This window comes from Ovis canadensis, chromosome 7 (genome assembly GCF_042477335.2).
Source record: "Ovis canadensis isolate MfBH-ARS-UI-01 breed Bighorn chromosome 7, ARS-UI_OviCan_v2, whole genome shotgun sequence".
In the NCBI taxonomy this organism is placed as follows: domain Eukaryota; kingdom Metazoa; phylum Chordata; class Mammalia; order Artiodactyla; family Bovidae; genus Ovis; species Ovis canadensis.
Window position 1 is genome coordinate 47,797,841 of NC_091251.1, and position 24,309 is coordinate 47,822,149.

At 44.2% G+C, this 24,309-nt stretch overlaps 1 protein-coding gene across 1 annotated transcript in view; it reads right to left on the reverse strand.

Moving 5' to 3' along the window:
- Positions 1-24,309, reverse strand: part of EHD4 (EH domain containing 4) — an 86,138-nt gene that overhangs the window by 48,398 nt on the left and 13,431 nt on the right. Inside the window, exons 2-3 of the mRNA XM_069596097.1 lie at positions 14,745-14,921; positions 4,822-4,919 (exon numbers count right to left, since the gene is read on the reverse strand). Of these exons, the coding sequence (XP_069452198.1) occupies positions 4,822-4,919; positions 14,745-14,921 (275 nt within the window). The remainder of the gene's footprint in view (positions 1-4,821; positions 4,920-14,744; positions 14,922-24,309) is intronic.

The following is a 24,309-nucleotide window of genomic DNA, read 5'->3' on the forward strand; positions in this document are numbered from 1 at the left end:
TTGTATCCTACAACTTTGCCAAATTCACTGATTAGCTCTAGTAATTTTCTGATACTGTCTTTAGGGTTTTCTACGTACAGTATCATGTCATCTCCAGTGAGAGTTTTACTTCTTTTCCGATCTGGATTCCTTTTATTTCTTTTTCTTCTCTGATTGCTGTATCTAGGACTTTAAGAACTATGTTGAATAATAGTGCTGAAAGTGGACACCCTTGTCTTGTTCCTGATCTTAGGGGGAATGCTTTCAGTTCTTCACCATTGACAATAATGTTTGCTGTAGGCTCATCATATATGGCCTTTACTATGTTGAGGTAGGTTCCTTCTATGCCAATTTTTTGAAGAGTTTTAATCATAAATGGGTGCTGAATTTTGTCAAAGGCTTTTTCTGCATCTATTGAAATGACTGGAGAAGGCAATGGCAACCCACCCCAGTACTCTTGCCTGGAAAATTCTATGGATGGAGGAGCCTGGTAGGCTGCAGTCCATGGGGTCGCTAGGAGTCAGACACAACTGAGTGACTTCACTTTCATGCATTGGAGAAGGAAATGGCAACCCACTCCAGTGTTCTTGCCTGGAGAATCCCAGGGACAGAGGAGCCTGGTGGGCTGCTGTCTCTGGGGTCACACAGAGTTGGACATGACTGAAGTGACTTAGCAGCAGTAGCAGCAGCAGCATTGAGATGATCATATGGTTTTTAATCTTTCAATTTGTTAATATAGTGTATCACATTGATTGCAGAGTATTTTAATTCCTGCTTGATGAGAATTCTCTATGTCAGCCAAGAAAGCTACAAGTTAGTATCTAAGGTCACCCCTTTTTTTCCTTAAGATTTTCTGTTAACTATAATCAAGCTGAGAAACATCACAATTGTAAGTAATATGTTAAAAATTGCTCCCAAATCAATGACTCTAATGGGTTTTATTTATAGAGCTACCAAGGCAGAGATCTAGATATTTATTTCCCCCAACACAGATCTTGCATTCTTGTTTTACTCTGGGTCATACAGCAGGACCTGACTTCTGGGGTCCATGTTAATATTCTGCTGATGAGAAAATGCTGTGCTAGGACACATTCCAATTGGTAAAGATCACTTCTAGCATAAGAGTGAGTTTGCCATGTTTTGCCTCAAACCAAACACCCCAAAATATGAATCATCATGCAGCAGTGTCAACTGTTTTCCTGGTCACCTCTGACTCTGGCCAAGAGAAGAGCAATGGGAATAAAATGCCATGTCCTCCAGGGAATCACACTTGCTCTCTCTACTCGACAGAGTAGAAAGGATGTAGGCTTATGATGGCACAAGAGAGAAGAATGAACAAGGAAGAAGGGAGCCACAGGGGAGGGGAGGCACATGACTAAACCCCAGGTTCAGGACTCCTTCCTGGAAATATACTCCCACTGGGCCATCTGGTTCCCAGAACTCTGGGTACCTGGGCAATGCCCTGGGGGTACCCGAGGACCATCAATGATGATGAGGTCAGCTCCCTAGCTTAGGTCACTCCTTCCCTGCTTGACCACCAGCAAAGCAACACTATGTTCCACTGCCCCACCAACCATCTGCCTCATTCCATGCTGATGGGAGAATTCTGAGTGTGATGTAGTCAGTAGGTCTTCGTGGGGGTGCTCTGCCTTCTCCCCATGCTCATCACCTCCTGCAGCTGCATGGGCTGCCCAGCATGTGCCCATCTGGGGCTGCACAGCCTGCAGGCTAGAGGGTGGATGGGGTCCACACAGCAGTGTCAGCCTGCAGCCACTGCTTGAAGCATGCACACCCCCAGCCTGTTCTCCAAAAGTGGTGCCTTAATAGCTTTTGCTTTGTCCACTCCCCAGCTGTCAAGCCTGGTCGCCCACCTGCCCAGCCACTGGGGAAGGAATTCTTACATACTCTGTTAGGCTGAGCATCCCCAGAGAAGTGAGGGTGAGTGGTTCCCTGGGCTGGGCTCCCGTCTGTGCATGACCGTATGCAGGTTTAGCTTAGCAAATCCTCACTGAAGAACACCGTGCAGACACACAGCAAGGGTTCAACCTCTGGTGGCTGTTCTCATACTGCTGTTATGAATATACCCTTTGAGGATATACATGTGTAAGAGGGACCTGCTTGATGAGACTCTGCCTGCCAAAGGTTAATCCATCAACCACACCAAGGGACAGGGAGGAGGCGCGACAGCCACCCCTTTCTCTTTCATAGATGAAACATCCGTCAGGGAGGCAAAGTCCCATTAGTAAGGTCAATGGTGGATGTTTCAAATGTTCTGCGGGGTCACAGTTTGTCTCTGATGCTCATCCAATGTTGACATCGAGGACTGGCAAAGGTGGGGTTATGATTTACGAGCTGGCGGGACGACAGCAGCAGATAGGAACATGTGCGAGAATGCAGCACTATTTGCAATAATTAAAGCTGAAGCAGCTTTAAAACAGCACACATTCTTTGGGGTAAACATGTTGAAACTGTCAACTAGGTGACCCCAACCAGCAACGATGCCACAGCATGGTATGGTACCAGCTGCTGTTTGTCAGGGTGGCAGGGACTGGCCGACTGGCTGGAACCATATGTGCTATTTCTGGGCATAGGATGTGAGTAAGGGCTTGTCACAGTAAGTCAGACTAGGATATGAGTCAGTTATTATCAGTTATTATCAAGTGCTGAAAAGAACTGTCTTCAAGGCATCCTGGGTGTATCACATGCTAACTTTTCTAAAGGAGCTACAGGTTGAAAGACACTTAGAATCACTAAGCCAGGGAGAAACCCTGAAGAATATGGACAATTAACATTGGTCAGAGGCCTATCAATAACAAAGAATGGATGAGGCTGACGCTAAAATCCAGAGGTCCTAAAATTTAGGACCAACAACCAAAAATCAAGATGTATGGGATGTCCCTGATGGTCCAGTGATTAAGAATCCGCTTTCCAATGTATGGGATGTCCCTGATGGTCCAGTGATTAAGAATCCGCTTTCCAATGCAGGGACGTAGGTTTGATCCCTGGCAGGGAAACTAAGATCCCACAGGCTGTGGGGCAACTAAGCAAGAGCACCAGAGCCCACATGCTGTGGAGCCCATGCTCTACAACTAGAGAGGAGCCCACACCTTGCAATGACAAGTCCCACATGATGCAAATAAGGTATGATGCAGGCAAATAAATATTTTTTTAAAAAGTCAAGTTGTAGGAAATGTGCATGGTAATCACATTTCTGTTAAAACTGTATGTTTGTACATGCACAGAAAAAAGTCTCTAAGGAGCTGGAAAAAAAACATTAATAATGGTTATTTGTGGCCTTTTCTATACGTGCAATGTTCCTGGAGGCCTTGGGAAAGCCTAATGGCCCACCAAGTCCCTGAACACATGGATGAAGGCTCAGCAAGGCAGTCAGAGACTGCAAGATCAGCATTTCTCAAACGCCATGAGAAGGGAGGGCTGACAGACATGGGAAGCTCTTTCTTGGCCCCTGTCACAGGACCCTTGCTTTCTGGCTCCCGGTGTGTCCCAGGGCTGGTGTACTGTGCTTCTGCTCCAGGAACGCTGTGGGAGTGCACTGTCTGGCCACAATGCTGTGAGTCTGTTCAGGGGGCTGTGAAGAGTTACCAGTGAGGAGTGACAGCGGGAACTAACCTACTGTGGCTTCTCCCTCCCAGCAAAGCCTCCGGGAACTGCCCTTAGTTTCAGAGGCCAGGGCAAGGGGAACTGGACCTGCCTCTGGGACCACAGGAGTCTCTTCTAGTGCCCTCCCTGTCAGGAATTTCCTCTCTGTAGGTAAATGGTCTTCTGATCTGCTCCTGATAGCCCCTTCACCAGGGGGGTGGGGGAAATCACAGGCCCATCGGTTGAACCACAGTGCATGGGTCTGGAAATAGTATTGCTTAGCCTTGCACTGTGAAGGTTGAAGAAGCCCAGATGTCACTATTCTTTACAAGCGTTTTCTGTCTTTCACAGATTTCCTTTGAACACCTCATCGTCTCTCCTTTCCCATCAATGTACACGCCAAGTCACTTTAGTTGTGTCTGACTCTGTGTGACCCTATGGACTGTAGTGCACCAGGCTCCTCTGTCCACAGGATTCTCCAGGCAAGAATACTGGAGTAGGTTGCCATGCCCTCCTCCAGGGGATCTTTCCAACCCACAGATCGAACCCATGTCTCTTATGTCTCCTGCACTGGCAGGCAGGTTTACCACTAGCACCGCCTGGGAAGCCCAGAGCTTCCCTTAGGTAATTTCAATTCATCCTCTGGGTTCCAGCTCCAATGTCACCTCCTCTGGAGAGCCTTTCCCAACAACCCAAGGCCAGATATCCCCCTTATACCCTGACAGACAGTTCCCATCATAGAATGATGATCCCAGCTCTTGTTTTCTATTTATTTCTGTGATAAAATAAATAATATCCATCTTCCTCATTAGAAGACAAGATTCTCCAGGCCAGAAACTGCATCTGTTTTTTCCACATCCCCAGTGTGCATTACAGCATCTGGCACCAAATACATACTAATACCAATAAAACCTCCTTCAATGGAAGGCTGCTGCAGAGGCAACTGGGGTAGAATATGTGCCAGTATCCTGGGGAAGAAGAGCAGCAGGGAGGGCTCTCCCCCTTGTGGTGACTGGTTGGCCACCTTTATTTCTTGTCATATGTCCAAGTGAGTGGTCAGCAAGTGACAGGCCCCCTCTTAAAGTCTGAAGATTTATGTGAGGCAGGTACTAACAGCAGACGACAATATTTAAAGGAATTAAACAGGGGCAAAAATCCTCTGTTGACATCACAGAGAGACTCAGCCAGCCCTGGGGGCGGGGGTGGGGTGGGGGGACTTGGATGGGCGGGGAAGGCACTGACCTCGGCTGATGCGCTGTTTCTCTCCAGACAGGATGCCGGGGCTGTCGATTATGCTGATGCTCTTCAGGACCTCATTGGGCAGCTGGGAGCACATAAATCTGGAAGAAAGGGATCAAAGTTGGGATCAGAGCCTGTTCATTGCAGATTGCTCTCATCTCATAGCTCCTTGGCCTCTCCTGGCTACGGACATCTTTGGAGTCAGTGTGATGGCAAAGTCCCTCAGCCCCACCTGTCTCTCTTCTATGCTGCACTTCAGACAAGCGTCCTGGGCTTCTCCTCCCAGGGAATCCCATGCTTCCTTCAGGGGTACTGATGTACTGGGCTGGAGTATCCTGAGCCCTGTCCAGCCTGTGCCCATTCCCCAATGTGCCAGCAGAGATACAAGGGCCTGTTTTCACTGGTGCCCCAGGGACCATGCTATGGCTCCAGGATCAGGGTGTGGCAAGCTCCTATGGGCAACATCCCAAATCCTCCAGGTGCTTTGGTGTCCTAAGAGTAGACAAAAGGGCAGGTGTGAGCAGGGCCCTGGCCAAGCATCTCCAAGTTGTCTTCATTGTCCATCACCTCCCTGATACCAGTTCTTCCTTCTCATCCCAATCCCTCTGCCATGCTTCCAAGTCAGCTGCCCTGGTGTTGACCTTGGAAACAGAGTGAAGTGGCAGGAAAACCACAGCCTGAGGGTCAGCAGACCTGGGTTCAGGCCAATAACCTGCCTGGACCCTGGACAAGGGCTTCCCCAAGGAACTGGGCCTCAGTTTCATCATGTGTAAATGGAGACACTTGCCAGGGGCTGGAGAGGCTCTTAGCTTTGACACTGTGTAACTCCAGAGCACCAGAGGGACACGCTCTGTTACTTCTACCCCAGGAAACCCAGGAGGATCTCTGTTAGGAATTGTGTATGTTTTAAGCCAGAAACTGTGGAGTGTCTCTCCTTTTCCTGTATTGTAAATGGCTAACTTCAGTGTCTGTGTAGGCAGAAGGCTTGAAAATCCTCGGGGAAAACTCAATTCTTCCATTCAGTGGAACTGGTGGGATTACTCAGCATGTAAACATGCTGGGAATGCACAAGAGGGGGGCCTGCCCAGCCTCCCCAGCGCAAGTGTGGACAGCACAGCCCCCTCACAGCTCAGGGTCAGGAGCCCTGAGCATGAGATGGGATCACTGACACAGCAAGCGAACTTTTGCTGAAGGTGCTCAGGACAAGTTTCTCAGACATTCTTTTCCACTTTTTCAAGTCAGCCCAGGAAGATGTCAGAATGATGACTATGATCATTTTATAACTGGAAAAGTCGAAGCACGGTGCAGTTATGACATGAGAGGCCACGCCTCTAATGAGTGGCTGGCTGAGGGCTGCAGCCTAATATTTCGGACGTCAGTTGAGTTGAACTCAACCCCTAAAATAAAAACTTCATAACATTAAAAAAATAAGGGGTCAAGTTCACTTATGAGAAGCCCCTCATTTCTGATTTTCTCCTGTCCCTCCACTTTTATAAACCCTACTGTCCAACACCCAGACAGATCTGTGAGAGTAAAGTGCACCAGGATCACTAACTTCTCTGTAAGTTCACAGAGAAAAAAATGCCATATTTGTGTCTCTAGAACTCGGGTAGAAACATTCTGAGCATATCTGCGGTAGACCGAATTTCTTGCGGGTAATCTGGTCTCTTATCATAGTCCCAGCCTGTTTACCAGATGGCTTAAGATACCCGGTGATGCTGTGAACACTGCACATATGTAAAACTCTTTCGCATAAAGTACTTCTGTGAGAGGCTAACCTTTTTCCCAGACCATAAGCTCACACTAAATATCAATTTTTCCAAAACACAAAAGCCCTGGATTCTCGTGTGAAATTAACAGAGGGATTCAAAATTTATAAACCACCACTCCCTCTGTGCAGTGCAAAGAGACAAAGCTTCAGCAACTCCCATGCCTCCTGATGCAACAGCAGAGCCAAAATGTGTGATCCACAAAACACGACAGTCAGGTGTGGCGACATCACCACACAACGTATAAGAAAGCAGACCCGGGGCCAGGGATGATGACTGCAGATGAAAGGGGGTGGAAAGGAAGAGGAAGAGGAAGAGGAGGGTGCTTTCCAGGGGCATCCCAAACAGGGTGATGAGGGTTGAATGTGCAAAGCTGAACTTTGCACAGCCCTGCCCAGTATGCACTGAGGGGGCAGCTTGGGGAGGTAGGCAAAGGAGCACAGAGCACAAATTAGCTTCAAGACCCTCAGTGTGGGAGCATGGCCCACACTCTAAGGGTCAGAACCACACTCATGTTTTCTTAAATAGTTATCCTATAATCAGAAAAAACAAGCCCTAATGCAATGCTACTAGAGCAATCTGGTCTTAAAGGAAGGTGAAACGTGGGTTATTTATCAGGTATAATACAGTCAGCCTTGGGTCAGGCCTTTCCCACTGATATGTGTCTCCTGAAATGTTTCTAAGCACAGATTTGCTGTCCCGGGATGGATTTCCTTCTTCGGGATGGATTTCCTACTTCTTCGGGACTTGCCTTGCCTTGTACATTTCACGTGAAAAATGCAGACATGTGCCTGTTAAGCCCAGGAGCCTCACATAAGCTTTATCAAGTATGTCCCTCATCCAGGGCTGGTCTATTTTATTTTCTGATAAAAGGAGAGAAGGAAGGGATCAAACCTACACAGGACCCCCATTCCCTGTCACCCGTTCAACCAAGGAAGGCTGAGTGGTAGTAGAGACGGGGTGCGTAAAGGAATGGCCCAGCTCTAAAGTTTCAGGCCAGGGGCTAAGAGTCTGGCCACACAGTAAGACAGCACAGAAAGGGGATTCTGGTTCTTAAAAGCTGCCTCCAAACACTAACATTCCAATCCAGCGATCAACATTTTAAAAGAGCCAGGCAGTAGCTTAATGGCGATTCCATTTCCAGTGCAGCAATACCCAGTAGTCGCAGCAGTCATCAAATGGCACAAACATCACTGACCACTTACTGTGTGCCAGGCACTGTCCTGAGTACTTTCCATGAACTCACATTAACTCATTCAATCCTGGTCACAACCTCAGCAGTGGGGCTGTACATCTCCATTTTACAAAGGACAAGGCTAGGGTAAAAGGGGGCAAATGTGGCCACCCCAAAAATGTGTCTCACTGGCATGAAGAATAATTTGGACTAATTCTTTTTAAGCTCCCCACCCCAAACTCAGGAAGCATCTTTGACCTCCCTTCTAACTGCCTAGGGAAAGCAGACAGAGGATCTGTTCCAGGAAGGGAGCTGTCACCAGAGATAAATATAGTATCAACGAGGTGAGGCGATAGGAACCCTGCACAGTTTCATTTATTAAAACTCCTCACTGTGTCCCATTGTCTCTGCACAGGCCAGCAAACATTTGTTTACCAAACATTTGTTTTTCCAGTTCCATGTCAATTGCCTTCCTCTTCCCTTGAGATTCCAAACCACTGCCTCCAACATCCTCCTGTCTTTAACTGGAGATGGTATTTAGAAAGGGAAGGGCTTCAGCCATTTGGGGGAGTTACTCCATTTTCCTGGGTCTCTCTCATGTATGCACATAATTAAAGTTTTGTTTGAGTTTCTCCTGTTAACCTGTCTTAAGTCAACTTAATTCTTAGACCAGCCAGATGAACTTAGAAGGGTAGAAGAAAATTTCTTCCTCCCCAGCAGGGGCACAGAGGGGTCACATGCCATAACTTGCCAAGTCACATAGCTGGAAGCTGACAGAGCTAGGATGTAGACCTGGCAGTTAGGCTGCTATTGCCATTTCGTGCATTTGAGTCACCACTGTGTATCTTTTATCACGCAGAGGGCAACATCCTAGAACAGAGAAGCGATGTGCCACCGCCCTGGAACTCCACCAAAGAGGCCCCTTTTGTGGGACTTGCCCTCACTTTACTAGTGGAGGGTGCAGCAGTGACTGGGAGGCAGAAGACCCAGTTCTTAACCTCTTCTTTCTCACTCACCCTGTGACCTCAGTCAGGTCTGAGCAACTGTTGGCCTGAGGACTCCCAGGCAGTCCTTTAGGTTCACCTAAGTTTACCATGGAAGAGAGTATGACACTGTTCCTGCCCAGGCTCACTTTACTGATTAGGGGAAAATCAGAGAGATGAAATACTTCCTAAACTGTCACACTGAATAGCACCCAGTGTGCAAGAAGACTTTGACAACTAACCTGCAGAAATTACTATTATACAGTCCTACCACAAAGGCCTGATCTAAACTTCCACTGCCTGGGAGGAATTTCATTTCAGACCCAGACTGTGAAAAGCCTGTGGTTACCCCTTTGATCGAGTCTTATGGAATTACCACTTTTGCAAGTGAAAGATGGTTGAACATTGGCAATCCCATGCAGCTCAACCTCCACATGACCTTTTCTAAATCAGGTCTCCCTCTCCCAACCACCACAGGGGGAAAAACTGGTTTTCTGGGATGACAGGACCAGGGCTGTGTGGGCAGCTGCTGATAAAGAACAATGGCTTAATGACGCAGGAGCCATGGCAAATCCTGAAGATAAAGGCTAATAGGATGGGCTTCAGGGAGTTTATTAGGGAAAAGCACACCACCCAAAACAAAACAAAATAACCCCACCCCCCAAACCAGTTACTCTTTCAGCTTAAAAAAAACAACACAGTTTTGCCAGTGAATCAAGAGTGATTCTTGGCAAGAGCCTATTTTCCTTAATCTCTGCAGCTAAATTATCTGGTGGAGTCAGCATGTATCTGGACCAATGCTGTTTACTTGTATTAAGTCAGCTTTTTAAAAAAATTCCCAGCAGTACTAAGTGACTGTGCAATATTCAGTTCAGTTCAGTCGCTCAGTCATGTCCGACTCTTTGCGACCCCATGAATTGTAACACGCCAGCCCTCCTTGTCCATCACTCAGACTCACGTCCATCGAGTCCGTGATGCCATCCAGCCATCTCATCCTCTGTCGTCCCCTTCTCCTCCTGCCCCCAATCCCTCCCAGCATCAGAGTCTTTTCCAATGAGTCAACTCTTCGCATGAGGTGGCCAAAGTACTGGAGTTTCAGCTTTAGCATCAGTCCTTCCAAAGAACACCCAGGACTGGTCTCCTTTAGAATGGACTGGTTGGATCTCCTTGCAGTCCAAGGGACTCTCAGGAGTCTTCTCCAACACCACAGTTCAGAAGCATCAGTTCTTCAGCACTCAGCTTTCTTCACAGTCCAACTCTCACATCCATACATGCAATATTCATAGCCTTTAAAAAGTCCATTTAATGAAGTCTCACTTAATCACAAGCATAGAGGTAACAAACAGAATATAAGTACAAAAATACACATGTGTGTTCTATTATTGCTAAACCATTTTGCAAATTCAAGACAGTGGCTGTCTTTTGTGTTTTGATCACACCGTCACCCATATCAGGCCTGGCTAAAAAAACAGGAGCACTGGAAGTACTGTTCAGATTCCTTCAACTTAGAAGGAAGTTTCAAAATTTCAATCCCTAGGGCCAGTGATGAGTTATTTTAGAAAGAGAAACAGGAGAAGTAAATGAGATTAAGAACTTCTTCTGTGGAAGGTGACAGTTTAAAAGTACACTAGCTCCTAAACAGAAAATGATCCCTGTAGCTATCTGGATTAAAAAAAAAAAAAACAACCAAAGGTGAAAAGTAGAATTGAAGGAAAATAAAATAACTAATCCAAATGTGGGAAGGAAGGCCAGAGGCCAACCTGCCAACTCCTGCGCTTTCTCAACTAACCGAAATGTGCCAGTGTCTCCCGGGACTCGTGCCCTCAGTGTGCTGCTGGGGCGTCCCTCTCCTCTGTGATGTGGAACTACCCCAACAACAGACTCTGAAACCTAAAGAACCACGCTCCCTTGGAACAACTCCAAGACATGCTTGCCTGCGGAATTTTCTTCTAAAGTAAAGCAGAATGGTGAAGTCTCAGGATGTCTCACTAAGGTATTTTAGAATTCTCTGTTCTAGTTGCAGCTTCTCTTTATTGTTCAAGTATGTGTGCTTGTGCTCAGCTGCGTCCGACTCTTGGCGACCCCATGGCCTGTAGCCCACCGGGCTCCTCTGTGGGATTCTCCAGGCAAGAATACTAGAGTGGGTTGCCATCTCCTCTTCCAAGGGATCTTCCTGACCCAGGGACAGAACCCTCGACTCCTGCGTCTCCTGCATTGCAAGTGGACTCTTTACCACTGTACCACCTGGGAATCCATTCAAGTATGAAATTTCTATAATTCAAAACTGTCTTTGGGGGAATTTGTCTTCATTTCTCAGGAGTCCACTGAAAACTTTCCTAGAAACCACCATTAGAGATTGAGGCTCAGCTCCACTGGTTTGCTTAATGCTTCCAGGCTGGTACCATCTCACAAAGAATCAAACTCTTTTAAAGATGCCCCAAGGGGCAGATGCCCAAGCCCTGTAATGGGAGGGCCAGAATAATGAGACCTATCCTGTGGGGGTGGAGGAATCAGTGGTTGCTCAATGAAGTAGGGGGTGAAAGTTCTTCATAGCAGACAATCCATTCTATTTCCTGTGAAGTCTGGTTTTTGACCTAGTTCTCATAAAGTATGCTAAATAAAAATAAGTTTGCCTGCCTTTAGAGCTAAGCCTGCTGCTGTTCCCAAAGGGATGCTATAACTATGTATACAATCTGAGTACACCATACTAAGTGACTCTCTTCTTTGTGCCAGTCCTGGGAGAAATAGTAGCACTGTCATGTATACACACAACTTAATCAGGCTACCTACTCTTAAATACACTGTTAATTTCCAGGTGGTACATCCATGATAGCATGAATCTGTCATCCATGACAGTAAAGAATCTGCCTGCCAATGCAAGAGATGCAGGAGACTCGGGTTCGATCCCTGGTTCAGGAAGAGCCCCTGGAGGAAATGGCAATCCACTCCAATATTCTTGCTGGGACAATCCCATGAACAGAAGTGCCTGGTGGGTTACAGTCCAGAGCTGGACACAACTGAGTGGCTGAGCATACACACACATCCCTGACATGTGAGCCTCACGTATACATGGCAACCAGGAGGCTGGAAGGACAGAAACTCTTCTTTGCTGGTGTTTTGTGAGCTGCAGGGTGGTAGATAAAAGGGAACAGGGAACCTGAGTTCTAGCCCTGTCTCTGCCTTTTCTTGAGCAAGTCATTTTACTTCTTTACTCTCAGTTTTCTCATCTGTAAAATGGCCCTAGTATCATCCATTTTATTAGCCATGTAAAGAAGGTGTATGTGAAATTATTAATCAGTGATTTAGGTCCCTGAATATTCACTGGAAGGACTGATGCTGAAGCTCCAATACTTTGGCCACCTGATGCAAAGAACCAACTGACTGGAAAAGACCTCAGTACTGGGAAAGATTGAGGGCAGGAGGAGAAGGGGGCAACAAAGGATGAGATGGTTGGATAGCATCACCGACTCAATGGACATGAGTCTGAGCAAACTCTGAGCGATAGTGAAGGACAGGAAAGCCTGGTGTGTTGCAGTCCAGGGGGTCGCAAAGAGTCGGACACAACTTGGTGACTGAACAACAAATTTGGGACATAATTATTATAATCTTTATCATTGCTGGTGGGCTACATAAAGGACAGCCTTGAATGTTAGACAGAGAGAAGAGAGTGATTCTCAGATCAAAGTCCTCCCATTTGGCTGCTGAGCACAGTGGTCACTAGCAGGCCTCGGCCAGACGACCTGGGTTCCAATCCCCAGAACTGCCACTTATCAGTTGAGTAGCCCGGTGGAAGCTAAATGGGCCTCTGTCTCAATTCCTTCTCTTTACATTGGGGAAAACAGTCGCACCTATGTCACAGGGTTTTTGTGAGAATTTAGAGCTAATTCACCAGTAAAGTTTAGACAGATAGTAAATGCCATATAACTATTTGCTATTCCTTTTCTGTGTATTCCGAATTCAATTAACACTTGATGGGTGGATTATTTTCAGTAAATTTTAAATTCTGAGATAAAGGATCTTGCCATTCAGAATCTTTCCTGGAAGCTTCTTTTCCACACTCATCTGTTGTACGCTTGTGATTTGAGAAAAAAATAAATGTTAGGGAAGTAAGTCATCTGCCAAAATAAAGCCGACAGCCATTCTCCCTTGTTTTTCCCCTGGTGAACAGAGACTTTATAAAATGGGAATTTGAAAAAGGTGGCAGCTTATTTCTTTCTTAAGCCTTTGACAGGCAAAAAGAGAGTAAGACTAAGGACAGTAGTAATGGAAGCAAGGGACTCCAGGTAGACTTTCATGGAGAAGGATCCTGTGCCCTGCACTTGCCAGGGCCTCTGGAATCTTCCAGGGCCAGTTCTGGGACAGGAAGGCTGGCTGTTGCCTGCCTTGTGACCTCGGCCCCTGGGAGGCCCTGCTGGGGGAGCTTCTTGTCCCACTCTCCCACAGCTGTGGTCCACTCATCCCGAGAGACCCCTGGGGTTCACCCTCCAGGGCTCAAGCCCTACTTCTCCTACAAGGAGACACGGTGGTGCAAGCAAGGTTGCTCTGGAGTTGAGAAGCGTGCTTCTTCTAGAGGAGAAACTCTGAAGCTGGAAAAAGTCATCTGGACAGTGTCAGACGGACACTGGACCGTCAGACGGAATTTCTCTGTGACTCCAGCTACATCATCTGTATATTTCTATTCATCCTGCTGCGGAGTTCTCTTGCTGCCACTTGGACGCCTTCTTTGATTTGCTCTGGGAGCATAAATTAGCTCTTAGGGGAGAGTACCGATCCCTAGAGAGCTGAGTTTTCACAGAGGGCACCTGTGGAGGTTGCCTGGGCCGCTCTCGGCAGAGCTACTGCACAGCACTCCAGCACGTCCTTCATCTCATGGTCCTTGTGAACGGCACTCCCTGGAGTTGTGCAATCAGGCGCAACTCTCAGCCTCTGGGAGAACAGCTGTCAGCTGGGAGGATCTGTTCCTTTTTTGTTTTTTTTTAATCTAAAAAGCAGAAATGTAGTTTCAAGTCTTTCATCTGTCATCTCTACTTCCATGTCTCCCTAAAGGCGTTTGGAAGACCACTCCCTGGTTCTGAACCTCCCATAGCTCACTCCCTGCAACCAAAGAGACTCACGTGGTAGACTCATAAAAGAGGAAAACGGGGGAGTGAGGGGAACTCAAAGAAGAAAGAGAAACGGGTTTTTTAAAAAATAGGCTAGGAGTGACAAAAAGGAAGAAGGAGGGGGAGGTAGGAGCAGGGGGTGCCTCAAAGTGCAGAGCCGTGTCCAAGAGAACCCGCGGGCTTGTCCTCTGTCCTGGACCTCACTGCGTCTTGGGAACTCTGGAGAAAGGCAGTACAAATACAACTCTGCTGCAGTCCAGGCAGGGCCTCAGCTATCCTACGACCTCACCTCTGTGAAATAGCGACCATGCAACAGATGTAAAGTTTGGCTATCCTGCCTCTGTTTCTCCCGCCTGGCTCTAATGAATGAGGATGCAGCTCAAAGCACGGGACTGAGAAGCCAAAGGGACACCCAGCGAGATGCGGTGACTGGTCCTGGAATAACCAAGATTAAATCTGGGTGTCGGGAGAACTTCGGTGGCCCTCTGGGCTTAGTTCTCTGTGTAGGAGGTCCTGGCACACAATGCCTGAGAGTTAGCCATCCAGCCACCATGTAATGTGGCCATCACGAGGAGCTCACTACCTCACAAGGCAACCTGATCCTTTCCCATGAGGTTCAGATTATTAGAAATTTGTTCCTTATACTGTGTGGCCCTGTAATGTCCAATTCTGGGCCTTAGCTCTGTCCTCTGAAGCCACCTAGAGTAGGTATAAATGATCACTTCCTAAGAGAATCTCCCCAATATTTATATGTGATAAGCGTATTTTCTTATAACTTCTTTTTTTCAGAACACACATACTCTGTTTTTCTGGTTTTGAACTTTTACACATAATTGGCAAAGATTCAAAGAACAGCTTTAAACAATGGGTCCAGAGATGGCGGTCTGCTGGTCCTTACCGATTGAGGAAAGCATTTCCAAAGCGACTAAGCTTTCGAAAGGGCTTTTTGGGGTCCACGACTAAAGCATTCCCTGGGGTGTTCCCCTCGGTTTCCCCATACATCACAGCGATGAAGGAGTCGGTGGTAGGCTCTGGCCCGATCCTCATGCCTGGGAAGTCTTGTTCCAGTAAGTATCTGAGAGAGGGGGAAGAAAAAAGAAAATAAACTTAGCATGGTGTCACAAAGCAGGGGGCTAAAAAGCTTGCTGGGGCCACTAACTTGGAACATAATCATTTAAAAACCTGGAATATAACCCTCAAGGAAAAAGAGAATGATTGGCATTGTACTCTTTTGCAAATAACGAATTTTCCGTTTAAAATCTGCAAACCTACTTTCTCTCCAGTGTAAGGAGCCTAGTGAAAGAGGCAGACATGCTACAGACTTGCTGGGCTTCTCCAAGTGGACCTCAGCTCAGCACAGCAATTCCGGTCATGGTTTCATTGGCACAATAGCTACTACTCCAGAGAGGAGGACGCAGTCAGCGCCTAGGCACCCTGGAAGACCCTGCTCAGGTCCACCTCCTTTAGGGAAGTGTCCCTGTCCCTCAAGCATGTCGGATGCTGCACTTCTCTGTTCGTGGGTCTTGAAGGCAGGCCTATGTCTATGGCCAGATGTATTAATAGTAGTACATTCCCAGCACCCAGCACCATGCCTGTCCACAGAGGGCACCCAGTGCAGCGAATGAAATAAGGAACCACCTCCTTCCTGGTCCCTGGCAATCAATGTGGCCCCACATCCTTTCTTGAGCATTTTACAGCTCCCTGGAAATCCTGGAGGTGGTAATCATGGAAGACAAACTCTAAAGAATTCAGAATTCAATTCTTATCAACCCAGAGGCTGATAAGAGGAGGGCTCGGATTAGGTATCACCAGGGCCAGCCCTAGCACTCTATGCAAATTGGAAAAAGATGTCCCTTCCTTTAGGCAGACCCAGCCCTGCACCACAGCTCACAGCTTAGTGAGCAGAACTCTAAGCTGGATTTTACCCTCACATATCCCATTGCCCAGGCGCCCGCATGCAGTTAACCTGTATACAGCGGTCTTGGCAGGTGCCATTGAGGGGCCTCGTTCAGGGGCCGAGGAGACAAATTGCTGCGCTACAGCAGCAGTCTCCTACCTTTTTGGCACCAGGAAGCAATTTCGTGGAAGACAATTTTTCCATGGAAGGTGGTGGGGAGGGGGGATGGTTTGGGGATGATTCAAGTGCATTACATTTATTGTACATTTTATTTCTATTATTAGTACATTAGCTCCACCTCAGATCATGAGGCATTAGATATGGGAGGTTGGGGATCCCTGTGCTAGACTGACATGGCTGGGGTGGGGCAAGGGAGCCAGAGGTAGAGTGGTGGGGAAAGCGCTCTGTGGGAAATGGCTGTGTCCCAGCATGGTTCCTCACCACCCCCACAGGCATAACATTCAGCGGCAGCCACACAGAGCCCCCTCCCTTCCTCCCCACCAAGACTTCCCTTCCATGATGGAGGAACACACTTAGGTGTGTTTATCATATATGGAATGGCAGGGGCTGGGTGGGGGGTGAGGGGGGGACCACTCCCTCCTTCCTTTGCAACCAGGGAGAACATAAAGGAGGGAGGTTTTGGAATACTTTTTACTCATTATCAAGCAACAAATAGAAACACAACACCTTCAGAGGACACTTGGCAGGGACAGTGAATGGGGACCAGGGATGGGGACAGTGGAAGAGAATCCTTGCTTGAGGTGACAGAGCTGTGTCCCTACCCTGCCAGGGAGATGACCCTTCACCCTGGGAGGAGGCTTAAGGGCAGAAACCTGTACAACATTTTCCAGCTCTCCATTCCTACAGCCCACAGTCTACTTGGTCCTAAATCATTTCATTTCTAAAATGTCTTGACTGATCAAATTGAGGTCCAGAACCTATGATTTTATCCCCAGGGATAGAGGGAAAGAAGGGAACTACCAAACATCCAACATCATCCTGCCATTTTTCTAAGAATAAGAAATTAAGTCACTCTTTAGACTCATGTTTTCTTTGTAAACAAAACTGAAATTGTTTAGTATTCTCAGCAGGTGGTACTTGAAATGTTTCATTGATCAATTTTTTTTAACATCATTCAAAGCTTCAACATTTCTGTGAACTTGCGGAGCACCAGAATAGACACATCCTTTAAAGACATCCCATAAATTTAGAATAAACGCAAAAAAAAAAAAATCAGATAATAGCATCCAGCATTTATGAAGTACAGTCAACCCTTGAATAACATGGGTTTGAACTGCACAGGTCCACTTACACATTGCTTTTTTTCAGTAGTAAATACTATAGTACATGAATAAAGCGAGAATGAAGAGATGAGGTTCAAACCCAGCAGCACTGAAAGGAAAAATTTGAGCAGATCCTGAGGTGTGATGCACCGAAACAGGTTACCCATCCAGCCACACGCACGAGGCTGGAAAACTGTGACACTTCTTTTCTTTGGACACCTCAGAGGCATTCCTAAGCTACAAGTTTCAGGGGCTTTGTGGTGTTTTCTGCCATAGCAAGAATTCAAAGGAACAAGAGGCCACAGGAAGACTACAGAAAAGACTCTACCGCAGCCCCCTGCATGGGCATCCTGTGTGCTGGGCTGGGTTTTGTCCCCATTTCCACCTCGCTCTCCTTTTCCTGTGTTCTCAAAGAGAGCTGCCAGCTCTAGCAGTAACTGCTCCAAGACTCTCTAGCCAAGTCATCAACGAAAAACAAGACAGACATTTGGATTCCAAGCAGCTGATAGAAGGGGTGGCGGGGAAGACAGGCAGGGGACCTGACATCACTTTGTCCGTCTGCTGAGGGCCATGGTTCAGCCTCATCCAACTGGCTCCTGGCACCCTGCTCAGCCTATGTCAAGGAGTAGCTTTCATGCAAGGATATAGGTAGACAGCGTCTTTCTTTTTCCATTGCTGAGGTTTGACAATTTCTCTTTGACTTTATAGAAAAAATTGTCATTTGTGACACGGGGAAGAAAAACATCTTCAAAACAATAAAAAGTCCTTCAACATCCCCAAGCACCATCTTCTCAAAGATGGGCTTAAGAATAACTAAAAAATAAGCAAATAAACTAGAAAAGGCACATTATTCAATGACAGATACCCAAAATTCAAACCACAAACTCCATCTCCCCTGAGTACTCACCCATGCATTCTGTCTGGGTTTTGCCCGAAACACTTGGGCTTGGAATAGTGGAAAAGGCATTCATTATTTTAGTAATAACACCTCATGTTTGAGAGCTTGTTATGTACTAAAGTCTTTATATGAATGTAACCTATTTCACTGTAAGTTCTTTATGGGGTAGATACTATTTTTATGTCCACCCCCATTTCACAGATGAGAAAACAAAGGCTCAAATAGATTAAATAATTGATTAGAACCTAGGATTTCTTCTTGGTCCTATGAGAGCACTACCTGTCCTAAATCAGACTTGAGAGGCTAGCAGTATCCAACAGGCACATTTGTAGGAAAGGGTTCTGTGAATCATAACAAATATACAAATCTAAGACTTTTTAGTTGGTATTTAATCATTGAGTAAGTAAAAGCAACAAGGCACATATATTTGGGGTGTTTTATGAACATTATTATTGATATTATTTACTTGTTTATTTGGCTACATTGGGTCTGAGTTGCAGCACATAGGATCTAGTTCTCTGATCAGGGATTGAACCTGGGTCCCCTGAATTGGGAGCTTAGAGTCTTGGCCACTGGACCACCAAGGAAGTCCCATGAGCATTATATTTTCATTCTCAAGCCAAATTCTAGAGAAATGGCCTGTGTCATGCTAAACAAGATTTTAAAATATTTGTGCATACATTGGCATCTGTGCAGAGAGTTTTGAGGTTCAATTCATTGCTGTATCTGGGACATTTTTCAAAAGTGCATTTAACTCCAACAATTGTTTCTTTCAGTATTACTAAGGTTTTAAACCATATATGAAGTACAGCTTTTGAGTTCAGCAGAGAAAGTTTTATTTCCTGATTTTTAAATCCAGGTCTGTTAAGTTAAAATGCATAACGATTTTTAACATGTTGGAGGGTTTTACACAGTGTATTTTCTATTGATAATACCTGATCCACCATTTCACTAGGAGAGAGACTGAAAAGAAAAAGTTTGTCTTTCAACTCTGATTTGTCCTGAATCTGGAAATGATGCTTTTAAAGCAATTTCCTTTGTCTATCTTCATATTTAATACCAAGAAATGGAAATGGGAAAAGAATCAAACATTTACTATCATAAAACTCTTATTAAAATGGTAAAGAATATATAATTATTTCCTAGCAATGAGTTCTACCACCACCACTGCTTACAGATACCATCAAACAATGGATGAAATTATGTCATACAGTTTATAAGGCAATTTACACATAGGCTTTATCACTTCAGCCTCATTGTTGCTGGAGGAGGTATTTTTAACCCTAGCTTATAGAAGAATAAAACTGTGTTTATGACAAGCTAAGCAGCTTGCAGAGAACATTAATATAGGATGATCAATTCTTAACATGTTGATATATTTCCATCCCATAATTTTATGCAAGTATTATTTTTTCATTATAAAATTGAGATCAAAGCATTTAAACAACTTTGCATCTAGACTTTTCACCATGAGTTATTCCTCATGCCATTAAAAATTGGAAGAAAAAAATTTTTAATGGCTGCATACTATTCTGAAGTGAGTATGTATCAATTTAGTTTGCCATTTCCTTATAGTTGCATAATGAAACAACTTCCCATTTCTTGCTATTAGAAATAATGTTGATAGAAAACAAACTTACGGTTACCAAAAGGGAAAGGGTAGGGGGGAGGGTAAATTAGGAGCTTGGGATTAACAGATACATATTGCTATATATAAATACATAAACTACAAGTGCTATAGTATAGCACAGATAACTATAGTCAATGGCCTATAAAAACATATAATGGAAAAGAATCTTAAAAAGAATTTGCATGTGCACATGTGCGCTCACACACACACACACACACACACACACACACACACACAAGGTCTTCCCAGGAGGCTCAGTGGTAAAGAAACCTCCTGCCAATGCAAGAGATGCAGGTTTGATCCTTTGGTTGAGAAGACGCCCTAGAGAAGGAAATGGCAACCCACTTCAGTATTCTTGCCTGGAAATTTCCACGGACAGAGAAGCCTTGAGGGCTGCAGACTATGGGGTCACAAAGAGTCAGATGCAACTGAACATGTATACATACACATATATATATTGGAATCATTTTGCTATACACTAGAAAGTAACAAAACTGTAAATTAACTATACTTCAAATAAATAAAGCTGAGATAAATATCTCTGGGCAAATATCCACTTAAAAAATTTTTGTTGTTGTTCAGTTTCTAAGTCATGTCCAACTCTCTGCAACCTCATGGACTACAGCATGTTAGGCTTCCCAGTCCTTCACTACCTCCGGGAGTTTGCTCAAATTCAGGTCCATTGTATCAATGATGCCATCCAACTATCTCATCCTCTGTCGCCACCTTCTTCTCCTGCCCTCAATCTTTCCCAACATTAGGGTCTTTTCCAAAAACAATTTTAGCCTATTTATTTATTTTTATTGAAGTATAGCTGATTTATAACATTATATTAGTTTCATGTGTACAGCATAGTCATTTAGTATTTTTACATATTATACTGGGCTTCCCTGGTGGCTCAGAGGTTAAAGCATCTGCCTGCAATGCAGGAGACCTGGGTTTGATCCCTGGGTCAGGAAGATCCCCTGGAGAAGGAAATGGCAACCCACTCCAGTATTCTTGCCCAGAGAATTCCATGGATGGAGGAGCCTGGTGGGCTACAGTCCATGGGGTCGCAAAGAGTCAGACACAACTGAGCGACTTCACTTTCATACTTCATTAAGCTCAGTTCAGAGTCACTCAGTTGTGTCTGACTCTTTGCAACCCCATTGACTGCAGCACGCCAGGCTTCCCTGTCCATCACCAACTCTGAGAGCTTGCTCAAACTCATCGAGTTGGTGATACCATCCAACCATTTCATCCTCTGTAATCCACTTTTCCTCCTGCCTTCAATCTTTCCCAGCATCAGGGTTTTTTCCAGTGAGCCAGTTCTTCACATCAGGTGGCCAGAGTATTGGAGCTTCAGCTTCAGCATTAGCCCTTCCAACAAATATCCAGGACTAATTTCCTTCAGGATGGACTGGTTGGGTCTCCTTGCAGTCCAAGGGACTCTCAAGAGTCTTCTCCAACACCACAGTTCAAAAGCATCAATTCTTCAGCACTCAACTTTTTTTTATGGCACTTAATCCTTCAGGAAAGGTTATTACAAGATAACTTTAAATATTTAATTTTTTTTGAGTTACTGAAAAACTAAGCCAGGCCAGACTTACTTCCATTTTAAAACCCTATGTCTTCCTTAAGTCTGAAACCTAAGTTTTTGTTTCATTTTTGTCTTTCCCTTAATTAAAGCATTGACATATCATTACCAAGACTGCTTGTTCAGATGACATCATCCTTGTAACCAATCTACCTACTAAGAGTGTGGAGCAAGAAACTGGAATGGCCTGTTGGACCAAGAATCTGGAATTTGCTGGGTAAAGCCTTTCACAACTCTATTTTTCCAGCTGTGAGTGGAATTTGAATTCCTTGGGGTTGGGATGTGCTGAAGGCACGCTGATGTCTAGTCCATGCCATAATCTGGAGCTATTCCTCTCCACCTTCCATCCTGCTCTGGAAGGAGGGCGGAAGAAAGGGAAAGGAGAAAAAAGGGAAAGGAAGTCTACTGGAAGCAAACATGCTTCCATGAGGAGGGCCTGCATCTGCATCTACACACCTATCAAGGGGATAATAGCCAGCACATGCCGAGGAAAAGCAAGGCAAGCATCCAAACCAAAAACAGTCCTCACACCAAAAATATATTAAAACCCACACAAGTTATGCAGGGATACTCCCTCATATAAATAGCCCTCCAAGACTACAGAAGATAACTGTTTCTCCTAAACTCATGGAGTAAGAGAAATATAAGCACAATGAAGAGGCAGAGGAACCACTTCCAGTTAATACATTACTGACCAGAGGATCTTCCCAAAAACTAATGCCTGTGGCCAGTGATTTGTTATGTAAGTGAACGCTGAAACATCTCTGGTCAATGATGTTCGGGTAACAAAAGACATAGTAGAATGTCTCTGGTCAATAAGTTTTTAAAGACCAGGAGAACTCCCCTGTAGGAACACACAATAAAGCAGACTTCTTCAGTCTAATAAACACTGGGTTCAAAAAAGAAGTAACGAAAATACTGAAGGAATTAAGCTATCCTTAAATTTCTTAAGGAATTAAGAAATGACGATTGCCGTAAAAAGGACCTAGAAACTATAAGGAGATGACAAGAACAATTAGATAAGTAATTTTCTGAGACAAAAGCTGAGCTAAAGGCCCTGAACAGTGGAATGAATAATGCAGAAGATCAAATAAGTGATCTGGAAGATAGAATAACGGAAATTAATCAAAACAGCAGACAGAAAGCCAAATGGAAAAAAAAAATGAAAGCACTATAAGAGACCTATGGGATAACATAAAGTGGGCTATTCTGCACATAATAGGAATTTAGAAGGAGAAGAAAGAGAAAGGGGGATTGAAAATGTATTTGAAGAAATCATGGCTGAAAACTTCCCAAACCTAAAGAAGGAAACAGATGTCCAGCTACAGAAAGCACAGAGGTCCCAAATAAGACAAACCCAAACAGACCTAGGCTAAAACATATTATATTAACAATGGCAAAAATTAAAGATAGAGGATTCTAAAGGCAGCAAGAGAGAAAAAAAGGTTAATTACAAGGGAACCCCCATAAGGCTATCAGCTGATTTCTCTACAGAAACACTGCAGGCCAGAAAGTGGAAAAATATATTCAAAGTCTTGAAAGGGAAAAACCTGCAACCTAGAATACTCTACCCAGCAAGATTATAATTTAGAATAGGAGAAATAAAGAATTTCCCAGACAAGCAAAAACTAAAAGAATACAGCAATACTAAAACTGTCCTAAAAGAAATATTGGAAGGTCTTTAGAGAAGAAAAGCAGAAAGATACAGGAAGGGGGAAATCACAATTGGAAAGTAAATCACTTAAATTAGCCAGTATTCAGATCAAAAAGAAAAAAAAAAAACCTATTTGTAGAAGCAATGATAAACACAAGTAATAGCAAAAAGATAGACATGAAGATGTAAAAAAGGGGATCAACATCATAAAATGTGTGGGAGGAGAAAAAGAGAAAACAGATTTTCTTTTCAGAATGTGTTTGAGCTTATATGACTATCAATCTAAAACAAGCAGATAAAGGAAAGGGTTAATATACTTGATAAACAGGACAACCACAAATCAAAAATATAAAATAGATTCACAAAAATTAAAGAGAACAGAAGCATAAAAGGAAATCAAACCACAAAAAGAAAAAAAAAAGGAACAAAGAAGAAACAAAAATCAACTGGGAAACAATGTTTAAAAATGAGAATAAATACGTATGCATCAATAATTACCTTAAATGCCAATGAACCGAATGCTCCAATCAAAAGACACAGAATGGTAGACTAAATAAAAAAAACAAGGGCCTACAAATGCTGCCTACAAGAGACCCACCTTCGGACAAAGGACACACAGGTTTAAAGTGACAGGATGGAAAAAGATATTTCATGCAAACAGAAATGACAAGAAAGCAGGAGTTACAATACTATTATCAGACAAAATAGACTTTAAAGCTAAGACTATAAATAAAGATAAAGAAAGACTATATAATGATAACAGGATCAATACAAGAAGAGGATTTTACTCTTATTAACATATATGCACTTAATATAGGAGGACTCAAATATGTAAAACAAATACTAACAGACACAAAGGGAGAAATTGAGAAGAATACAATAATAGTAGACTTTAACACCCCACTCACATCAATGGACAGATCTTCTAGACAGAAAATCAATAAAGCAAGAGATTCTAAATGATACAGTAGAAGTTAGACTAAACATATTTTTAGGACATTATATCTCCCCACAAACACAATACACATTCTTTTCAAGTGCACATGGAACATTCTCTAGGACTGACCACATACTAAGGCACAAAACTAACCACAAATAATTAAGAGTACAGAAATTATTTCAAGCATCTTCTTTGACCACAACAACATGAACTAGAAACCAACCAAGGGAAAATAAGAAAAAAACAATTACATGGAGACTAAACAACATGCTACTAAGAAAACAAGGGGTCAACAAAGAAATCAAAAAGGAAATTAAAAAATATCTTGAGACAAATGACAAAACACAGCTACACAAAATCGATGGAATGCTGCAAAAGCAGTTCTTAGAGGGAAGTTCATAGCAATATAGGCTTTCTTCAAAAATCTCAATTAAACAACTTAACAAGAACCAGACAAAAAAGAACAAACAAAACCTAAAGTTAGCAGAAGGAGGAAATAATAAACAATGGGGAGGAAAAAATAAAATAGAAATTTAAAAAAGAACAGAAAAAAAAATCAATAAATCAAAAAGGGTAAACAAAATT